The sequence below is a fragment of the Maniola hyperantus genome, chromosome 3 (assembly GCF_902806685.2).
Source record: "Maniola hyperantus chromosome 3, iAphHyp1.2, whole genome shotgun sequence".
NCBI lineage: Eukaryota > Metazoa > Arthropoda > Insecta > Lepidoptera > Nymphalidae > Maniola > Maniola hyperantus.
In genome coordinates, this window is record NC_048538.1 from 2,801,773 (window position 1) to 2,817,253 (window position 15,481).

Consider the following 15,481-nt stretch of genomic DNA (forward strand, 5'->3'; position numbering starts at 1 on the left):
CCTTACAGGATCAATTTGTTGTCTGTCTGTCTGTCTGTCTGTCGGTCTGTCAAGAAACCTACAGGGTACCCACTGACCTAGAATCATGAAATGTGGTAGGTAGGTAGGTCTTATAGCTGACATTCGGGGAAAAATCTGAAAACCGTGATTTTTTTAAAAGTAACTATTCCTACCTACCATAATTCAATGGGTAGGGTATGTATACCATACCTGATTATATTATTTTGGTGATGTGTGTATTGCATTATCTTATCCGTAACTGGTTTCATTGCCATGAACCGCAAAACGTCAATGTTAGTCGTTTTATAGTCAGTCCGTATCGTTATCTCGTGCATACGAAACGTTTTACGTAGTCACGTGCTTATTAAACTCACAAAGATACGCTCTAAAATCTAAACAAATATGAAGTAACATGGAAAGATCTAAATAGTGTACGCTAAAAGTATCGAAGTACTTAGGCAGGTGATGTTTTATGTAAAATTGACTGTGATAAAGTTTTGTGTTATTTTCAAACGGTGAGTGTACGTAATTAATTTGTTATCTAACGCGTATTATCTATTGCAATTAGAACTATAATCCTTTGACAAAATGATAATAAATGAGCAGCTGATTGTGCGTAGGCACTACTTACCTAATTCCTTGACCATGTGTATCAAGAACATTCTTCATAGAAGCATTTTTAGGTATATTATCTTCTGTGATAGAAGTTACATATGTGACCACTCACCAGGTTAGTTAATTAACAACTTAGTCCTTGACTGCAACCTCATGGTAAATGGCAAGGATATTTTTTTATAATGAACTAGCTGATGCCCGCGACTTCGTACGCGTGGATTTAGGTTTTTAAAAATCCTGTGGAAACTCTTAAATTTTCCGGGATAACACGTAGCCTATGTCCTTCCCCGGGTTGCAAGCTACCTCTGTACCAAATTTCGTCAAAATCGGTTGAACGGTTGAGCCGTGAAAAGCTAGCAGACAGACAGACACACTTTCGCATTTATAATATTAGTATGGATATAAGCTATGTTAATTATGACCAATATTCCCCTTTCCCCTCCAACTAAGCGTAAAGCTTTTGCTAGAAGTAGGTACGACAATAGTGCAAGGGTAGGGTTTGAACCTCCGACCTTCGGAATTCAGTCCGCTCCTTAACCGTTGAGCTATTAAGGCTATTGGCTAGATGGAAGTCTTAAAAGTGGTAATGGTGTAAGAGTTTAAATCCAACCTAATGGATTTCTTTCTAGTTCTACATGACATCGTACCGGAACGCCAAATCGATTGGCGGCACGTCTTTTTGGGTAGGGTGGTAATGGGTGGTAACTAGTTACGGCAGAAGCCGTCCACCAGACATACTAAAGTCTAAAAGTAATTTTGAAACACTGCTGGTAATCGAACCTGGGACGTCCCACTTACAAGACCACAACGTTCACCATTGCGCCAGGAAGGTCTATTTGTGTATCAATTTTTTTTTTTTACATATTTAGTATCTACCTATGAATTTTAGACGTAGGTACCTACGTTAGGTATAGTAGGTAGGTACATAATTTAAATTGGAATTTGAGATTGACCAAGCGAAACTTTACGATTGTAGTACACAGCACAGAAGATATAATAGTACTAACGGTACAAGAGTACCTACACCCAAAATGGACCGTCTCCTTGTGGTTATATCACAAAAAAAAATTAAAATGTGTTCATGAACAAAGAATAATTATTTGTTCTAATTATTAGAACGCGCCAGCTCTATTTCAAGTTCGGCCTACACGCGTAGCGCGATTGTACTTAGTTACTTATGTCTCGCAAGTACCAAGAGTGAGATATGCCAGGTCACAAGTACAAGTCACGTATCCAAATGTAAAATAGTACCTGCAGGTACATACTTAATTAAAATTTTATTGAATAAATCAACAGTGCGGCACACGAGCACGGAGGAACCTACCTAATTACATAATTATAAAATAATATAAATTAAACAAATATAGGTAGGTACCTACATATACCTACCTGTATAAGTTATAAGTATAACAATAAATATGAAAGTTATATCTCTATATATAAAAAATAATGAATGAATGACTGATGAACTGAAGATCGCTAATCTCGAACAGCTGAATCGATTTTGCTAATTCTTTTTTTATAATATTCTTTGAAGTACGAGGATGGTTTAACGGTAATTGGTGGTACGGAGAGAAAATTTAAAAAAAGATCCTGAAAAAGAATCGACTGTTAGGCGGTACGAAGTACGCCGGGGCAGCTAGTAAATAATAATAAAAAAATGGTTGTTAACTTACTTATATTTTTTTTAGTTCAACAGATAAGTAGATGTCGTATTCATAATGGATTTCATCATCGGCGGTCTAGCGGGCGCCGGTGCAACCATCTTCACGAATCCCATGGACGTGGTGAAAACACGGCTCCAACTACAGGGGGAGTTGCGGGCACGAAATGAGCACACCACGCGATATAGGGGCATATTGCACGGGATGTATGTGATATCCAAAAACGATGGGACGCTGGCGCTGCAGAAAGGCCTCGCTCCGGCCATGGTGCTGGGATTTTGTATGAATTCTGTCAGGTGAGAATACAAGGAGATTATAAGCATGGACGTAGTGAAAACTCGGTTGCAACTACAGGGAGAGTTGCGGGCACGAAACGAGCATACCACGCGATATAGGGGCATATTCCGCCACGTACTGTAGGTACGTGATATCCAAAAACACTGGGGTGGTGGCGATGCAGATAAGCCTCGCTCCGTGAGCCTCAGGTGAGAATACAAGGAGGTTTTAAGCACGTGGTGAAATCTCCGCAGCAACTACACGGGGATCTGAGGGTACTAAACGAGCACACCTCGCGATATATATACCTACTCGTAAGCTTTCGAATCGTTAAACAACAAGTTTATCTGCGCTTTTACCTTTCCGTAGACTTTGCGATTTTGCCAATTGCTTTAATGCCTAATCACACGCAGGATAGGATCATAATGTACCGCGGCCGAATTCATAATACATCTTTAGGAAAAAAAATATGGTTAAACTTTTTTTAAATTATAATTCTTTATCTCCGATTTATTTTCTGAACCCCTAAACATAAAAGTCAACATCGTCATGATAATTTACCGGCCCATCTTAGAATGAGAAGTCAACCTCTCCGAAGAGAACTCTCAGGCATGCAAAGAGATTACCTCACGATGTTTTCCTGCACCTTTACCTTTAAAACGCACATAACTTTGAAAAGGTAAACTACGTGCCCGGGATTAAACCCTGGACTCCGCGAATAGAAGGAGGAATTTTAACCATTAAGCTAGGTATCACTACTTAAGTTTTGCCCATATCCCATATCGTTTTGAACTAGTCATTTCTACTTTGACAGATTAGGCATATACCACATAGCTGAAATGCAAGGGTGGACCAAGACGAAGGAAGGCGATATCAGTATTCACAAGACCATATTCTGGTCAAGCGCGAGCGGCTTCGTGAGCGGCCTCGCTGCCAACCCGGCGTCCGTCGTGAAGACGAGGATGCAGTCTGCCGCACATCCCAGCATTGCTGTCGGGAGGCAGTATGTTTATAATGGTACCTACGAACTTTATATAGGGGCGTGTGGTTTAAGCACATGTCAATCAATTCCGCTAGTTAAGCAATGTTGAACTAAGTCGGTAACTAGATGAGTGACTACGCTGAGTTCTTTGAAACAAATAAGTGGAGTCTCTACAACACTCAACTTCGACTTTGTTTCGAACAACTCAGTGCCTTGGAGATCTGAATTTAGCCTTTTCTTGATGCCTGTCTCAGGACCTCGGGCATCTTAAAATTCAATGTCATCACCCTTCCACAATTCACACCCTCCCTCACCAGTCATCTCAGTCACCGCAAGCGTTACAGTGAACTAGCGAAGGTTAGCAGTCAGTTTTGTACGTACATAATAATATATTCCAGTTTCCTTTACGATCTAATTGAACAACCTATTCTAGTCAGCATCTGACCGTTTTTCCAATTAACAAGCTATTTGAAGCAACAGAAATTTTCATTTGCAACAATAACAATAACTTCATACCATGATTCCAGTTTTCACTAACACCAATTACTTTGGCAAAACACTTTCAATTAAAATCGAGCAAATAAAAATTGCAGTCAAGAAAAAGTCTAAACCTGAAACTACCTACAGCTGCATCAACCGTAACTTGTTTTGCACCCTGACCGCAATAGAAACAGCAGGTCGATTTCGTAAAACCTGCATCAATCATTATTACAATCTCAATTTATTGTTGTGATTGGCTGAATTTGTGCGATTCTTGTTGCAACAATGCATTGTAGTCAATAGTGAGCGAGCGTCAACCAATCAGAGGTGATTACGATCGTGACATTGTAGCTGTCATTCTCCCGCAATCGCGCACCAGACTTATGGCATAGTTTGCTTATGGCTTACAGATTTAATTTAGATAGTTTACAAGAATATTAGGTACTTTATTTTATCAAAAGCTCCTCCACTTACTTATGGGTATGACGAATCCATCCTCACGTCTGATCTCTATCTTCGCGACTTCAGCCAGTACCGTACGTCACCAATTTTTAGTTAGGCTAGCATGCTTCACCCTTGCCAGCCTCCCAGCTCGACTGGGATATTCAATGAATATCCCAGTCGAGCTTGTCTCACGCACACAAAAACAACTTAGATGGTTTAAATTGTTTTGATTTTTCAGGTATGATAGATGGCTTTGTAAAGATTTACAAAATTGAAGGCACTCGTGGATTCTTCGCGGGAGTAAACGCCACTTGCACCAGACTGGCCGTTGGATCTGCTGCTCAACTCACGACGTTCTCTACGTAAGTTCCTATTCTGTTTACACTACCTGTGTTAGAATTGAGAGCTGAATCGAGATATTATTGCCAAAGCAGAATACTAATTTTCAAATAAGGAGTATTCCGGAAATCTTCAGATATTTTTGAGATTTCCGGGATGCAATTTGCATGTTTTCTTCCGAATACTAGCCCGTTCTTCTCTGTAGAATCTGTTTTCCAACCCGGTGGGTGTATGTCAAGCCATAAGTTGGCTATGAAATATATATTTTTGAAATTGAATAAATAAATAATATCCTTCAGATAGGTACGATTTATAAGCATGAGCATAACTAGTAATTATAAATCACGAGTAAAATGGGCAGTAGCCATGTTAGAAAGCCTGCCTCAAGAATAAATTGAGCAAATCATTTTACCTATAACAGGATGATTTCCTAATTTGACGAAACCAGTTCTTGATTTGGTCTATTTTGGGCCTTGGCTTGGCTTAGAATTTTGTGCAGAAATTAATAGCATCAAGTTATTAATATGGTTTCTCGTGTGTGTACTACTTAGACCGTAGACGAAACCTTTTTTTTCTGCAGCGCAAAAGAATTGCTGCTGGCATACGGCATAGGCGAGCGGTCGCCGCTCGGCCTTGCTTTCGCAGCAAGTTGTCTGAGCGGCATCATGGTGGCACTTGCCATATGCCCTTTAGATGTCGTCGCAGTACGACTATACAATCAGGGTAAACAGAGCAGCTTTAAATTTCCATGCTTGTTCAGTAAACTCCTGGTTTGCTTGCAAAATGTGGACGTGCATCTTGTGAATAATTCATGTAGAATAGAAATTTGTGAGCATGATTTTGGAATACGCTTAAAGCAAAAATCGAAATAGCGCATGAAAATATCGTCTTTTCTCTTACCACAAAAACTTTAAATGCGGTTTAAACGTACGTCAAACTTGATTTTCACATACAATGCACGTGTTTTACGTCAATTTAAACCAAAGCTAAAAGTATTTGTGGTGTTCAACGGTTTCTTCATAAAGAAAGAGTCATGAAAAGATCGTTGAAGTTAGATTAAGGTGTACCTAATAAAGCATGAATTTTATTGGAGACCACGCTTTTCGACGTGCCATGTGTTGTCCCCGATACTCTGGACTTCCTGGGCTATGACTATGGGGACTATGTTTACGATGGTCTTTGATCATACCTCCCAAAATCGTGATAGACATATAATTTCCGTGCCATCAAAGAGTAGTTAGGAGTACAGATGGAGGATATGTTTGCCAGTTGCCATGATGGATGGTAGTCCAAACTGTATCCGTGTGTTAAAGAACGCTTAGAACATCCATTATTATAGTGGTGTAGTTAAATGTGTTTGATGGTGTGACTCCCTTGCAGAGTGAAGCAGGCCCTCCTTGCCCACGGTTATTTGGAGCACTCGCCTGCTGCGCTTGCGTTCGCTGCAAGCCTCGTCAGCGGGGTGGTGTGTGTGTTGTTGGAAACGCCGCTGGACGTGGTCAATACGCGGCTTTACAATCAGGGTAATTGTGGTGAAGGTGTTGTGACTGGCCTGGTACTGGTACTGGCGAGGCATGCAGGGGACGCAGCCGAAGTGTGGTTACACCTAGTTTTAACCAGCTATAACTAGGTGCGTCATATAATAGTTGGTTTTTAAATGCAACCTGTTTATTCAAAGCTAGGGTGCATCCGGTTACTTACATTTGACGAAATAGCATTTGACTCCCACTTACTTATTTGGCAAATTGTTGAGCCTGGAACGAAATCTGATCACTCCTCACCCAAGCTAAAACTTGGAGCTACCGTACTTAGGATTTCAGTCGTAACATAATATCTAAATATAACTAAGGGCTAAGGCTTTTTATCACTGGCTGGTGCTTGGTGTGATATCTCTAGTAGGTACCTACCTATTCTACGAAGATCTTCGAAGTTAATAGATACGAGTATTATGAGCGGGCCATTACCTACCAGAGATATATAACGCCAAACTATGCTTTTCGTTCATACACATGCAATGTTTTCATTCAGCAGTAAAAATATCATAGCAATAACTTTGCCTGCTACCTGTTAACAACCTACTAAAACTACTTAGTTGGCTTTTGAAAATAGATATGTATTTTAAAAACTTGTCTGCTCAAATTTTTCGAAAAATTTGTGTACAATTTCTAAAACCTCACTACTCTAGCATGATACCTACATTATTTTTCAGTTTGATTTTTTTTTCTCTAGGTCCAGCAGCAAAAGGTGAACTGCTCTACAAAGGAGTTTTTGACTGCTTGAGCAAGACATACAGAACTGAGGGACTCCACGGTCTCTACAAGGGATTAGGTCCCCTCTACCTCAGGATAGCACCACATACGACACTTTCCTTAGTTATTTGGGATATGTTGAACATATTGTTCAGTAATAAAACCAGATAGCAATATATGTCTTTTATTTAAGCTCAATAAACAAAAGAAGTACATATAACATATTTTGTAGTAAAAAGTCGAACTTTGATGAAACAGCTTTCGAGCAAAAAATTATTCAAAAGACAATACTTAATAATTCATGCAGGTTAGCAAAAGTAACAAACACGCATTAGAAGCAGTTAAATAAAAGTTCTTATTTCAATATAATAAAGCAAATACCTAAGCAAAAGAAAATGAAGAGCCCCAAAAGTGCAATTACAATTTTGCTGATTGATTTACCATTACAGATCCGTCGTCGAAGTGTGATGATAATTCAAAAAAATAAATAAAGCCAAAGCAAAAGAAGATAAAGATCATTCTCAATAATTAAGACAATAATTTTGCTAAGTAGGTAAGTATACCATTAGAAACTATTTTTAGGAATAGGTCATATTGTCGACTAATCCTAAAATGAAATAGCAGAAAAACAAGCAATGAGAGCTATATTCCGAGTGCAATAAATACATCGTTAAAAAAATGCTGAAAATGCTGTTTTTTATCAATGGACTAATTCATTGTTGTTTTCTTGGAACGTTGTTTTTTGGTGTGACACAAAAGGGGGAGTAAAATGAATCTCCCAGTCAACGTCCGAAGACTCGCAACTGGAACTGATTTCTTCATCATGACATGAACAGTTATTAGAATCATCTATATGTTCCCGGAAATCTATTCGATCATCGCCACTTTCTGCCAAAATACCAACAGCCTCTTTGTAAGCTGGTAAACAAACATTGTCACACGCATCTGGCTGAAAAGGATCAGACCAAAGCTCGTTAGCTGCAGCTCTTATGAGCCGCCTCTGGATTTTCTCCTTCTTCTTTATCTTAGCTTTGTTGTTTAAAGATTCAATTTTGTATATCAAAGGCGCATATTGTTCATTAAATTCTTCCTGGTTGTCAGGTGATGCTTGCAGTTCTACATGGTACTGGCCATTTTGTTTGCAAACTATAAGCGTCGGTTTCTCTTCTACTTGTTTTTTAGTACGTTTACTTCGTTTGACTGTTTCTGCGATTGGCTTATTAGATTTTGCTTTGTTAAACATGCGGACTAACTTCTTAGATATGGCACCTGGTTTCCAACCACGAGAAACCTTTGGAGAAATATCGCAGATTAGTTAAAGTACTTTAAAAGGAAATGTTTCACAACCAAAAAAATAAAAATAAAATAAAAAAAACTTACTTTATGTAGATTGTAGAATACAGATAGGTAAGATATAAAAGATGTAGATAAGTGATTTAAATGAAACATCAAGTAGGTAATGGCTCATTCCGCCGTTTCGTGCAAAAAACGAACATTCCGTGGAATTAAAAAAAAGTACTTCATGTTGTGTTTTTTTCTTATTAATCTACTCTAGAGAGATCCTTAAGTGGTAATCAGTGGGAGGCACCTTTGTATCTTACTCAGTTATCAAGAAAATGGTAATTGAAATTTTACAGATGGATGGTAATGAAAATTGATTGGATTGTAATGAAATTAGGCTTGGATATATACTTAAGGCAAAGGATAGTAATATAAAAAAGATAATTATAATAAAAGAAATTCAGTACAATGTAATCAACGGTATTTATTTCTATTTAGTAATTATTTTTAATCAGTCGACATAGTCTTAACACAAAAGTTATTATACAATAGATAGCCTGCAATAAAGTTTTGGGGTTTATAAGTTAATATAATAGGAATAAAGTTAAAATATATTTGAATAATATAAAACTGAAATATAATTATTATTGATGCGATAAAAATATGGCTAGCTAGTCTACTGGCAGTCAAATTATGCCATGGTTCTAAACTATAGAAAATAACAAAACAATTTAACAAATCAAGAAATAACTAATCGCACAATTCAAAATAAATCATAAACATGAACAGATAAAAAAATTGAATTCGTCACTATCGTCATCTGATTAATTTATATCTAACTAGCTACTCTATCAATAGTCAAATGATGGCAGCTAATTTTCGTAGCTTCGTTAGCTAAACTAAATGACAGTATTTCACTGATAAAACTCCTAGAGTTAAAGAAACAAAAACAAAATTAAATGATGAAAAAATAAATAACTACAGTTTACCGACACTCAAAGTAAGTTTTCTAATTTTTGCAATGCTTAAACCTAATTTTAAAATATAAAAAATAATAACAAATACAAATATGACATCTTGAATTAACTAATAAGCACTGCACAATTCAAAAGCAATCCTAAACATGATAAAACTTAAAAATAATGAATTCATCGCTATCGTCATCTGATTAATTAACATCTATAATGTATTTGTTTTGGTTTTCTGATTTAATTGGTGGAATAACAAAATGCCGGTGGTCAGAGTTGAAAGATGCTGCCAGATTTTTTGGGCGCATTGGTAAAAAAGTATTTTGTTTGGCTCCTTATAAAATTTACGATTTTCCCAACTTAAGCGTACGTCAGATAAAAGCAAGACTTTAGGAGATCTTGGAGCTGCCGAAGAGGAAGCTATATTTGTCAATGGTGAAATATTTAACACGACTAAATCCTCCAGAAGTGGTAAATTTTCTTAATCATCTGAATCTGTTATATTATTTAAAATGGTTGGCGTGCTTATGTTTAATATGGACGGATCTGCATTGACATTTGTGGCTTCAATTTTATCACAATGAACACCAGATTCGTCTATCTGGATATCTTTAATAAAACAATCCGCAACTTCTCTCTTGCCTTTTTTAGAAACTGATTTATAGCTTTCTTGTAAATTTATACATATAGTTTCACTAAACATCAATTGTTTTTTATCAGTTTCTTTCTTCTTTTCTGGACGTATATCTATCAATACTTCTTCCACTTTTTTTTCTTTTGGACCAATTACTTTTATAGTACTATTACGTTTGCGTAACGCCTCCTTTTCAATTTGTAGTACATGAATTTTATTTTTCAGCATCTTAATTATCTTTAAATGTTTGTAACGCATACGACGTATTAAATTTATAGGTTTTGATAATTTTCGTGAAATATTTTGATTGCTTGGACCTGGTTCTTGTATTATTAAAGGATCTGATCGAGGGTATAAATGATTTTCTGAGTCACTAGCATCACTGTAGGGTGGTAAGTTTTCCATTAGTATTTTTTCTATTTTTTTTGGTCTTCCGGTTTAAGTAGCTTTGTGAGTTTTTTCGCCATCGCTTCCTTTGTTCCCGTTGCACCCTTGAAGTCATATTTTTAATGCTAATTATCTGCTTCTTTTTTTTCCTCGCTAAATATCTCACTCTTTCTTTTTCCTTTTGTACAGTATATAGTTCAGGATTCGCTTTTATTTCAACACACTTTTCTCGTTTACGTAGCCTATCTTTTGTCAATTTTTCTTCCTTTGTTAACTTTTTACGGGTTCCGCCATTTGAGTACTGAATACCTAATAAATATACAAAAATACGGCCTTGTAACAACAAAACTCATAGCTTGAAATAATGACAGTAACTTTTTTATAGGTAAAATGTACGATTGTTTTAAATCGTTAGTAGCTTCACAGTTGATAGTGTAGGCAACGCGGAGGTGGGTGCGGAGAATAAATGACGATGTTCAAAGTGATCATAAAGATATGAAATTATGAATTAATATATGAAATTAAAATCAGTCATTACCTTCCAAAAGTGTTCATTACCATCCTGCATAAATTTGGATGGTAAGGATAGTAATGAAATGGAGATGAATGATTTTTTTAAACTCTTTTTGAAATAAGTTCGTGATCGAGTTCAGTATCAAATCAAATTTTAAATAGGTATAAAATGGACTAAGAAGGTAAACATTCATTGATAAAATAATAATTTACTTACCACTGTTCCTTCTGAATTCAAGGGAATGTGATGAAATTACTTCCTGACGAAACACTATTCCGAATGAAAAGATTGTGAATAATTTTGACATCGACACGCGCACGCCCTTCTGGCTCCGTCACCCCGGCTAACTGACTTGTAGAAACACGTCTTGCCCAAACCCATAGTTGTAGACGTACAGATACGTTAAAATTTTAAATTCGTTCAAATACGGATGGTTATGATTTTTTTACAGTGACAAAACTTAAAATAGCGATTTAAAAAAATTAATAAGCATTATTAAAACAAACAAATATTTATTCATTGAGTTATGTATTAGATGTTAATATGACATATTAATTGGAGCAGTCCATTGAAATAAAAATAAATAAAAATTAACAAACTTTTGAATTCCAAATTCGGAATCAGAGAGGAATGAAATTATAGGAGGTATATTTAAGTTTAAAAAAAAACTTATTCATAAAAGTAGAAAATGCGCAATACTGATCCTAAAGTGCTCATGCCTGTACCCCTTAAATAAATAATTATTCAATTAAAGTATTATTTTCATAGGTTAATTACTCTGGATATGTTTTTTGCACGAAACGGCGGAATGAGCCTAATATATTTTCCAATTTATTTTCTCTTAACAATTAGGTGTCGTAACGTTACAAAATTTTACTTAGCACAGTACCAAATAAATAAAATACTAGTTACTACCTACTATGAATTAACAAATAGTTTAACTGGATACACCACAAATTCTTACACCAAAAGAAACAAATTACAGGACAGCAGACAACCAGGCACTTATTATAACTGTGTCGCTACATTCTTATTAGAAAGTGCGAGTATTCTTTCTCTTTGTTGTTGTTTCATTACTTCTGCATTAATGAAGGAATGGAAACACGGGACGTGGAAAGAACTTAGACTTATGCCTTGTTCAGTCAACATGGCTATTCGTTCATTGGGCCGCCTATTTTTGAGGTCCTTTAGTCTAAAATAAATTTTATTCCCATGATCATTCACGGCTACTATTCCTTTATCCGATGGTATAGGATGACGGCATTTATATCTTTCTTGAAAATTCCGAAAAAATTTCATACGACTTACTCCTTTCTTTCCAGTCTTTGAAGGCGGTAAACGATAAACCGTCAACGGTTGAGGTATTCTTACATCTTCGCGTTCCAACAATTTTTGTAACTTAATTAAAAGTAGTTTTCGATCTTCGCCGTGACCGACAATTCCTAACTCCGATAGATGTCTAGGAGAAACAGCACCAAAACAACTCCAACTACCTTCTGATTTTAATGGAGTCTTTTCTATTTTGTCGCTTGTCTTCTTTTTTCCCCCAGTAGCACCACCATATCTTTTTTTCATTGACTCCATAGCCTTTGGATAAAATTTCCATTTGCCTTGACTGTCAACAAAACCATCCACACCGACGACTAACCATTTGCCGTTAATAGCTTGAAATTTTCCAGTATAAGCTTCCACTTGTTCACCATTTGGTCCTATAAAATTCATCGGAGCCCACTTACCATCTGGTGCTATATATCCATCTACATTTATTTCTAACCACTTATGATCTGGACTCCAAAATCCACCTAAATCACTACAATGCTGTTTCCCATCAGGACCTTTGAAAAACCTAGGTATGGGATTTCCAAACCTATCAACCAGTTTAACTCTATAATCTAAATAAGTATACTGAGACCCATTATCTTCTTTCAATACTTTTTTTCCTTTATGTAATGGATCAAATGTAGCATTGGGCGGTGTAAATTCGACCAACCACTCGTCTGAGTCTGTATCGGAACCAACAGCTGAAGACTTATCTTCTGAACATGAACATGAAAGGTCCATGTTTGTATCTTTAGCAGATGGTATGGCTGGATAACATGCGCATGGAAGATCTTCAGCATCTGGCAGAATTCCGAGAGCTTGTTGATATGTTTTTAAACATATTTTGTGGCACATATCTCTAAACGCGCTTTGGATGAAATTGCGCTCAGCTCTTTCAAGGCGTCTTTGCTCACGTTCTTTTCTCTTTAAACGTTCACGATTTTCTTCCTCAGTTCGGCCTACTGTAAATGTTACTAAAGGTTTGTCTTCGTATGGGTTTTGGTTAAGCGCTCTTGGTTTTGAAAAAGATTTCATAGTCTCCATTGTGACAGTGTATTCTCCATCTTTTTTATGAACTACAAGTAGAGGTCGTTTAAGAGGCCGTTTCTTCTTCCCTAAATCCTTCCTTTTCTTTTTAGATATAATTTGACCTGGATGACGTGCCATCCGTAGTAACCTTAAGACGTGCTTATTAATAGCTCCTGGCTTCCACATGGGACGGAACTATAAAAATTTAAAAATAAACAATATACAGTTGATTCAGGATATTAAAAATAATTGAGTAGGTAATTTATAAATTACCTTTAACCCTGGCACATTTTCCGCTGACCAAAGCCACCCCATACGCTTTGGAACATTATCTAAAGTACCTGTGCACGGTAAAGCACATTTGCTGTGTCCTATTTGGGGAGCTGTAGATTAAGTTAGAATAATTATTATGATTAGTGGCCTGACAAATTAGATACAAAAACAAGAGTAATGTAAATACATACGTATACCTTTGTAGCCGTAGTTGAATTTGAACCTATCGTCTTTTTTTTTCTTTTTACGCTTTTCGGATTCAACGCTTTTCTTTTCAACAACTGATGGGCGCCTATCAGTTATTGTTCTTTGACTAGACCTGATGCTCGTACTTCTTTGGTCATCGCCTTTTTTCTTAATATCGCTGCCAGATGTACTCAAAGTTTTTAGTTTATTTTTATCGACTAGCTTATGAAAAATTGGGCATGGCATAGGTGCGTCAAGGGCTGTCTTGCCAATTCCATCATCGCCTGCTATTTCATATCCACCACAAATTGTACAATATGTTGTTTTCGTAAAACTGAACAAACCACACTCACAAGCACAAAAACAGGGATCATGACCAATTTTCATTTTTGCAATAACTCCTCCTACGACTTTCTCAATTTTTTCCGTTACTTCAGTAGTACAACAATCAGTTTTTTGACTTACATCTAATAATACCCGATCATCGGGTGGCAGTGGCAGTTCCCTGTGCTTTTTATAATTGCATGTAAGTTCTTTGCATTTTGTTACGTTAATTAAGTGAGCAGCTTTTTCTGGTAAATCTAATACATTATCCTTACAGGAACCAAATTCTTTACTGAAACATTCACAATCACTGTTTTTAAACGCTAGTTTCTTTTTACTCTTCGTAGATTTTATTGGACTTTGGCCCCCTGAGACAACTTTTGGTGAGCTTTTCCCGGCAACACCAGTTTCTACTGTAAAATATCCCACCTGATACACTTTGTTACCAAAAGATCCCATCGGATCTCCAAATATGTAACGAAAAAGATTATTTTGTTTATAATCTATGGATGAACAGGATTGCACAGAAACAGCAGTATGTTTATGTTCCTTCGCAATATCTTGATCACTTTTGATACAACCAACTGGTCGTACTTTACTTGTATCCATTTTCTTAAATGATTCTGATTTGAGTAAAATTGGTTTATAAGAGCTTTCTTTGGCATTAACTGAAGAGCACATTTCTTTATCTGATACGCCAATTAGAGATTTAATACTTGTATCAATCAAAGATTTAATGTTCATCATCTTGTATTTCTTTGTATTAAATATTGTACCATGCTTGTTAGATGTCGAATTAATATGACTTGTTATTATATCTTTTAGGTAAGTTAATTTTAAACTCATATTAATAGTGAAAATTCGCTGTGTGGTTAATTCATCATACACGTTGTATTCTCTTGCAGTGTACGCTGGTGGAAATACTGACTTCGTATGATCCTTAGTTAAATAATTTAAATATTCATTACTCCATGGAATGATAGTTGATCCAAGGTATTGTACAGAGTCGTTATCCTTACTAATAAGTATTTCCAAAGGATATTTCTTCATAAGAGAAACAAGATTAGATGTCTTGTTTACTATCAAAATTGATTGACCCATTTGGGTTCCAATTTTTGATTTAGATTTCTTATCCTTAAGATTATTCTTTTTTAATAATATGTCTCTTTGTTCAAAATTTTTCGTTCTCGTTTTCTTTGAGTAAGGCATACCTGTTGAACGTTTTAAATATACCTTGAATACATCGGCAAATTGACCAATAATTTTAATGTTTTTGTAATGCGTGTAATTCCTCAAATCTTTTATAACTATCTCAAATAAAAACATTGAATCCGTAAGAGCCATTTTGAGATTTGTTGAGAATATATTAATTAAAAATTATGGAATTCATATAAATATAACTTGTAATTTCAATGACAGCCAAAAGTTTTTTAATACTAAATTTGGATTTTATGACATTAATTTATGATCCAGGATGAGATATTTTTGTAACTGTCGGAAGTTGTCCGAATATGTA

At 36.0% G+C, this 15,481-nt stretch overlaps 2 protein-coding genes across 6 annotated transcripts; one reads left to right on the top strand and one right to left on the bottom strand.

Moving 5' to 3' along the window:
- The first annotated feature begins 305 nt into the window (after positions 1–305).
- LOC117996698 (solute carrier family 25 member 35-like) lies at positions 306–7,227 on the top strand. 3 transcript variants are annotated; one of them, XM_034984827.2, is made up of 6 exons: positions 306–515; positions 2,307–2,575; positions 3,370–3,572; positions 4,700–4,823; positions 5,381–5,523; positions 7,030–7,227. In XM_034984827.2, the coding sequence occupies exons 2-6, from the start codon at positions 2,337–2,339 to the stop codon at positions 7,218–7,220; spliced, it is 900 nt and encodes a 299-aa protein (XP_034840718.1). In that variant the 5' UTR covers positions 306–515; positions 2,307–2,336; the 3' UTR covers positions 7,221–7,227. The 3 variants fall into 3 exon arrangements, with proteins under 3 accessions (XP_034840718.1, XP_069365834.1, XP_034840719.1); XM_069509733.1 differs by lacking the exon at positions 5,381–5,523 and adding an exon at positions 6,181–6,430; XM_034984828.2 differs by lacking the exon at positions 5,381–5,523 and adding an exon at positions 6,181–6,323.
- Positions 7,228–7,236: 9 nt separating this feature from the next.
- LOC117996686 (uncharacterized) lies at positions 7,237–15,456 on the bottom strand. 3 transcript variants are annotated; one of them, XM_034984811.2, is made up of 3 exons: positions 13,647–15,447; positions 13,456–13,565; positions 7,237–8,340 (listed from the first exon to the last, which is right to left on the bottom strand). In XM_034984811.2, the coding sequence occupies exons 1-3, from the start codon at positions 15,307–15,309 to the stop codon at positions 7,750–7,752; spliced, it is 2,364 nt and encodes a 787-aa protein (XP_034840702.1). In that variant the 5' UTR covers positions 15,310–15,447; the 3' UTR covers positions 7,237–7,749. The 3 variants fall into 3 exon arrangements, with proteins under 3 accessions (XP_034840702.1, XP_034840700.1, XP_034840701.1); XM_034984809.2 differs by lacking the exon at positions 7,237–8,340 and adding an exon at positions 11,809–13,377 and having other exon boundaries at positions 13,647–15,456; XM_034984810.2 differs by lacking the exon at positions 7,237–8,340 and adding an exon at positions 11,810–13,377 and having other exon boundaries at positions 13,653–15,455.
- Positions 15,457–15,481: the final 25 nt, after the last annotated feature.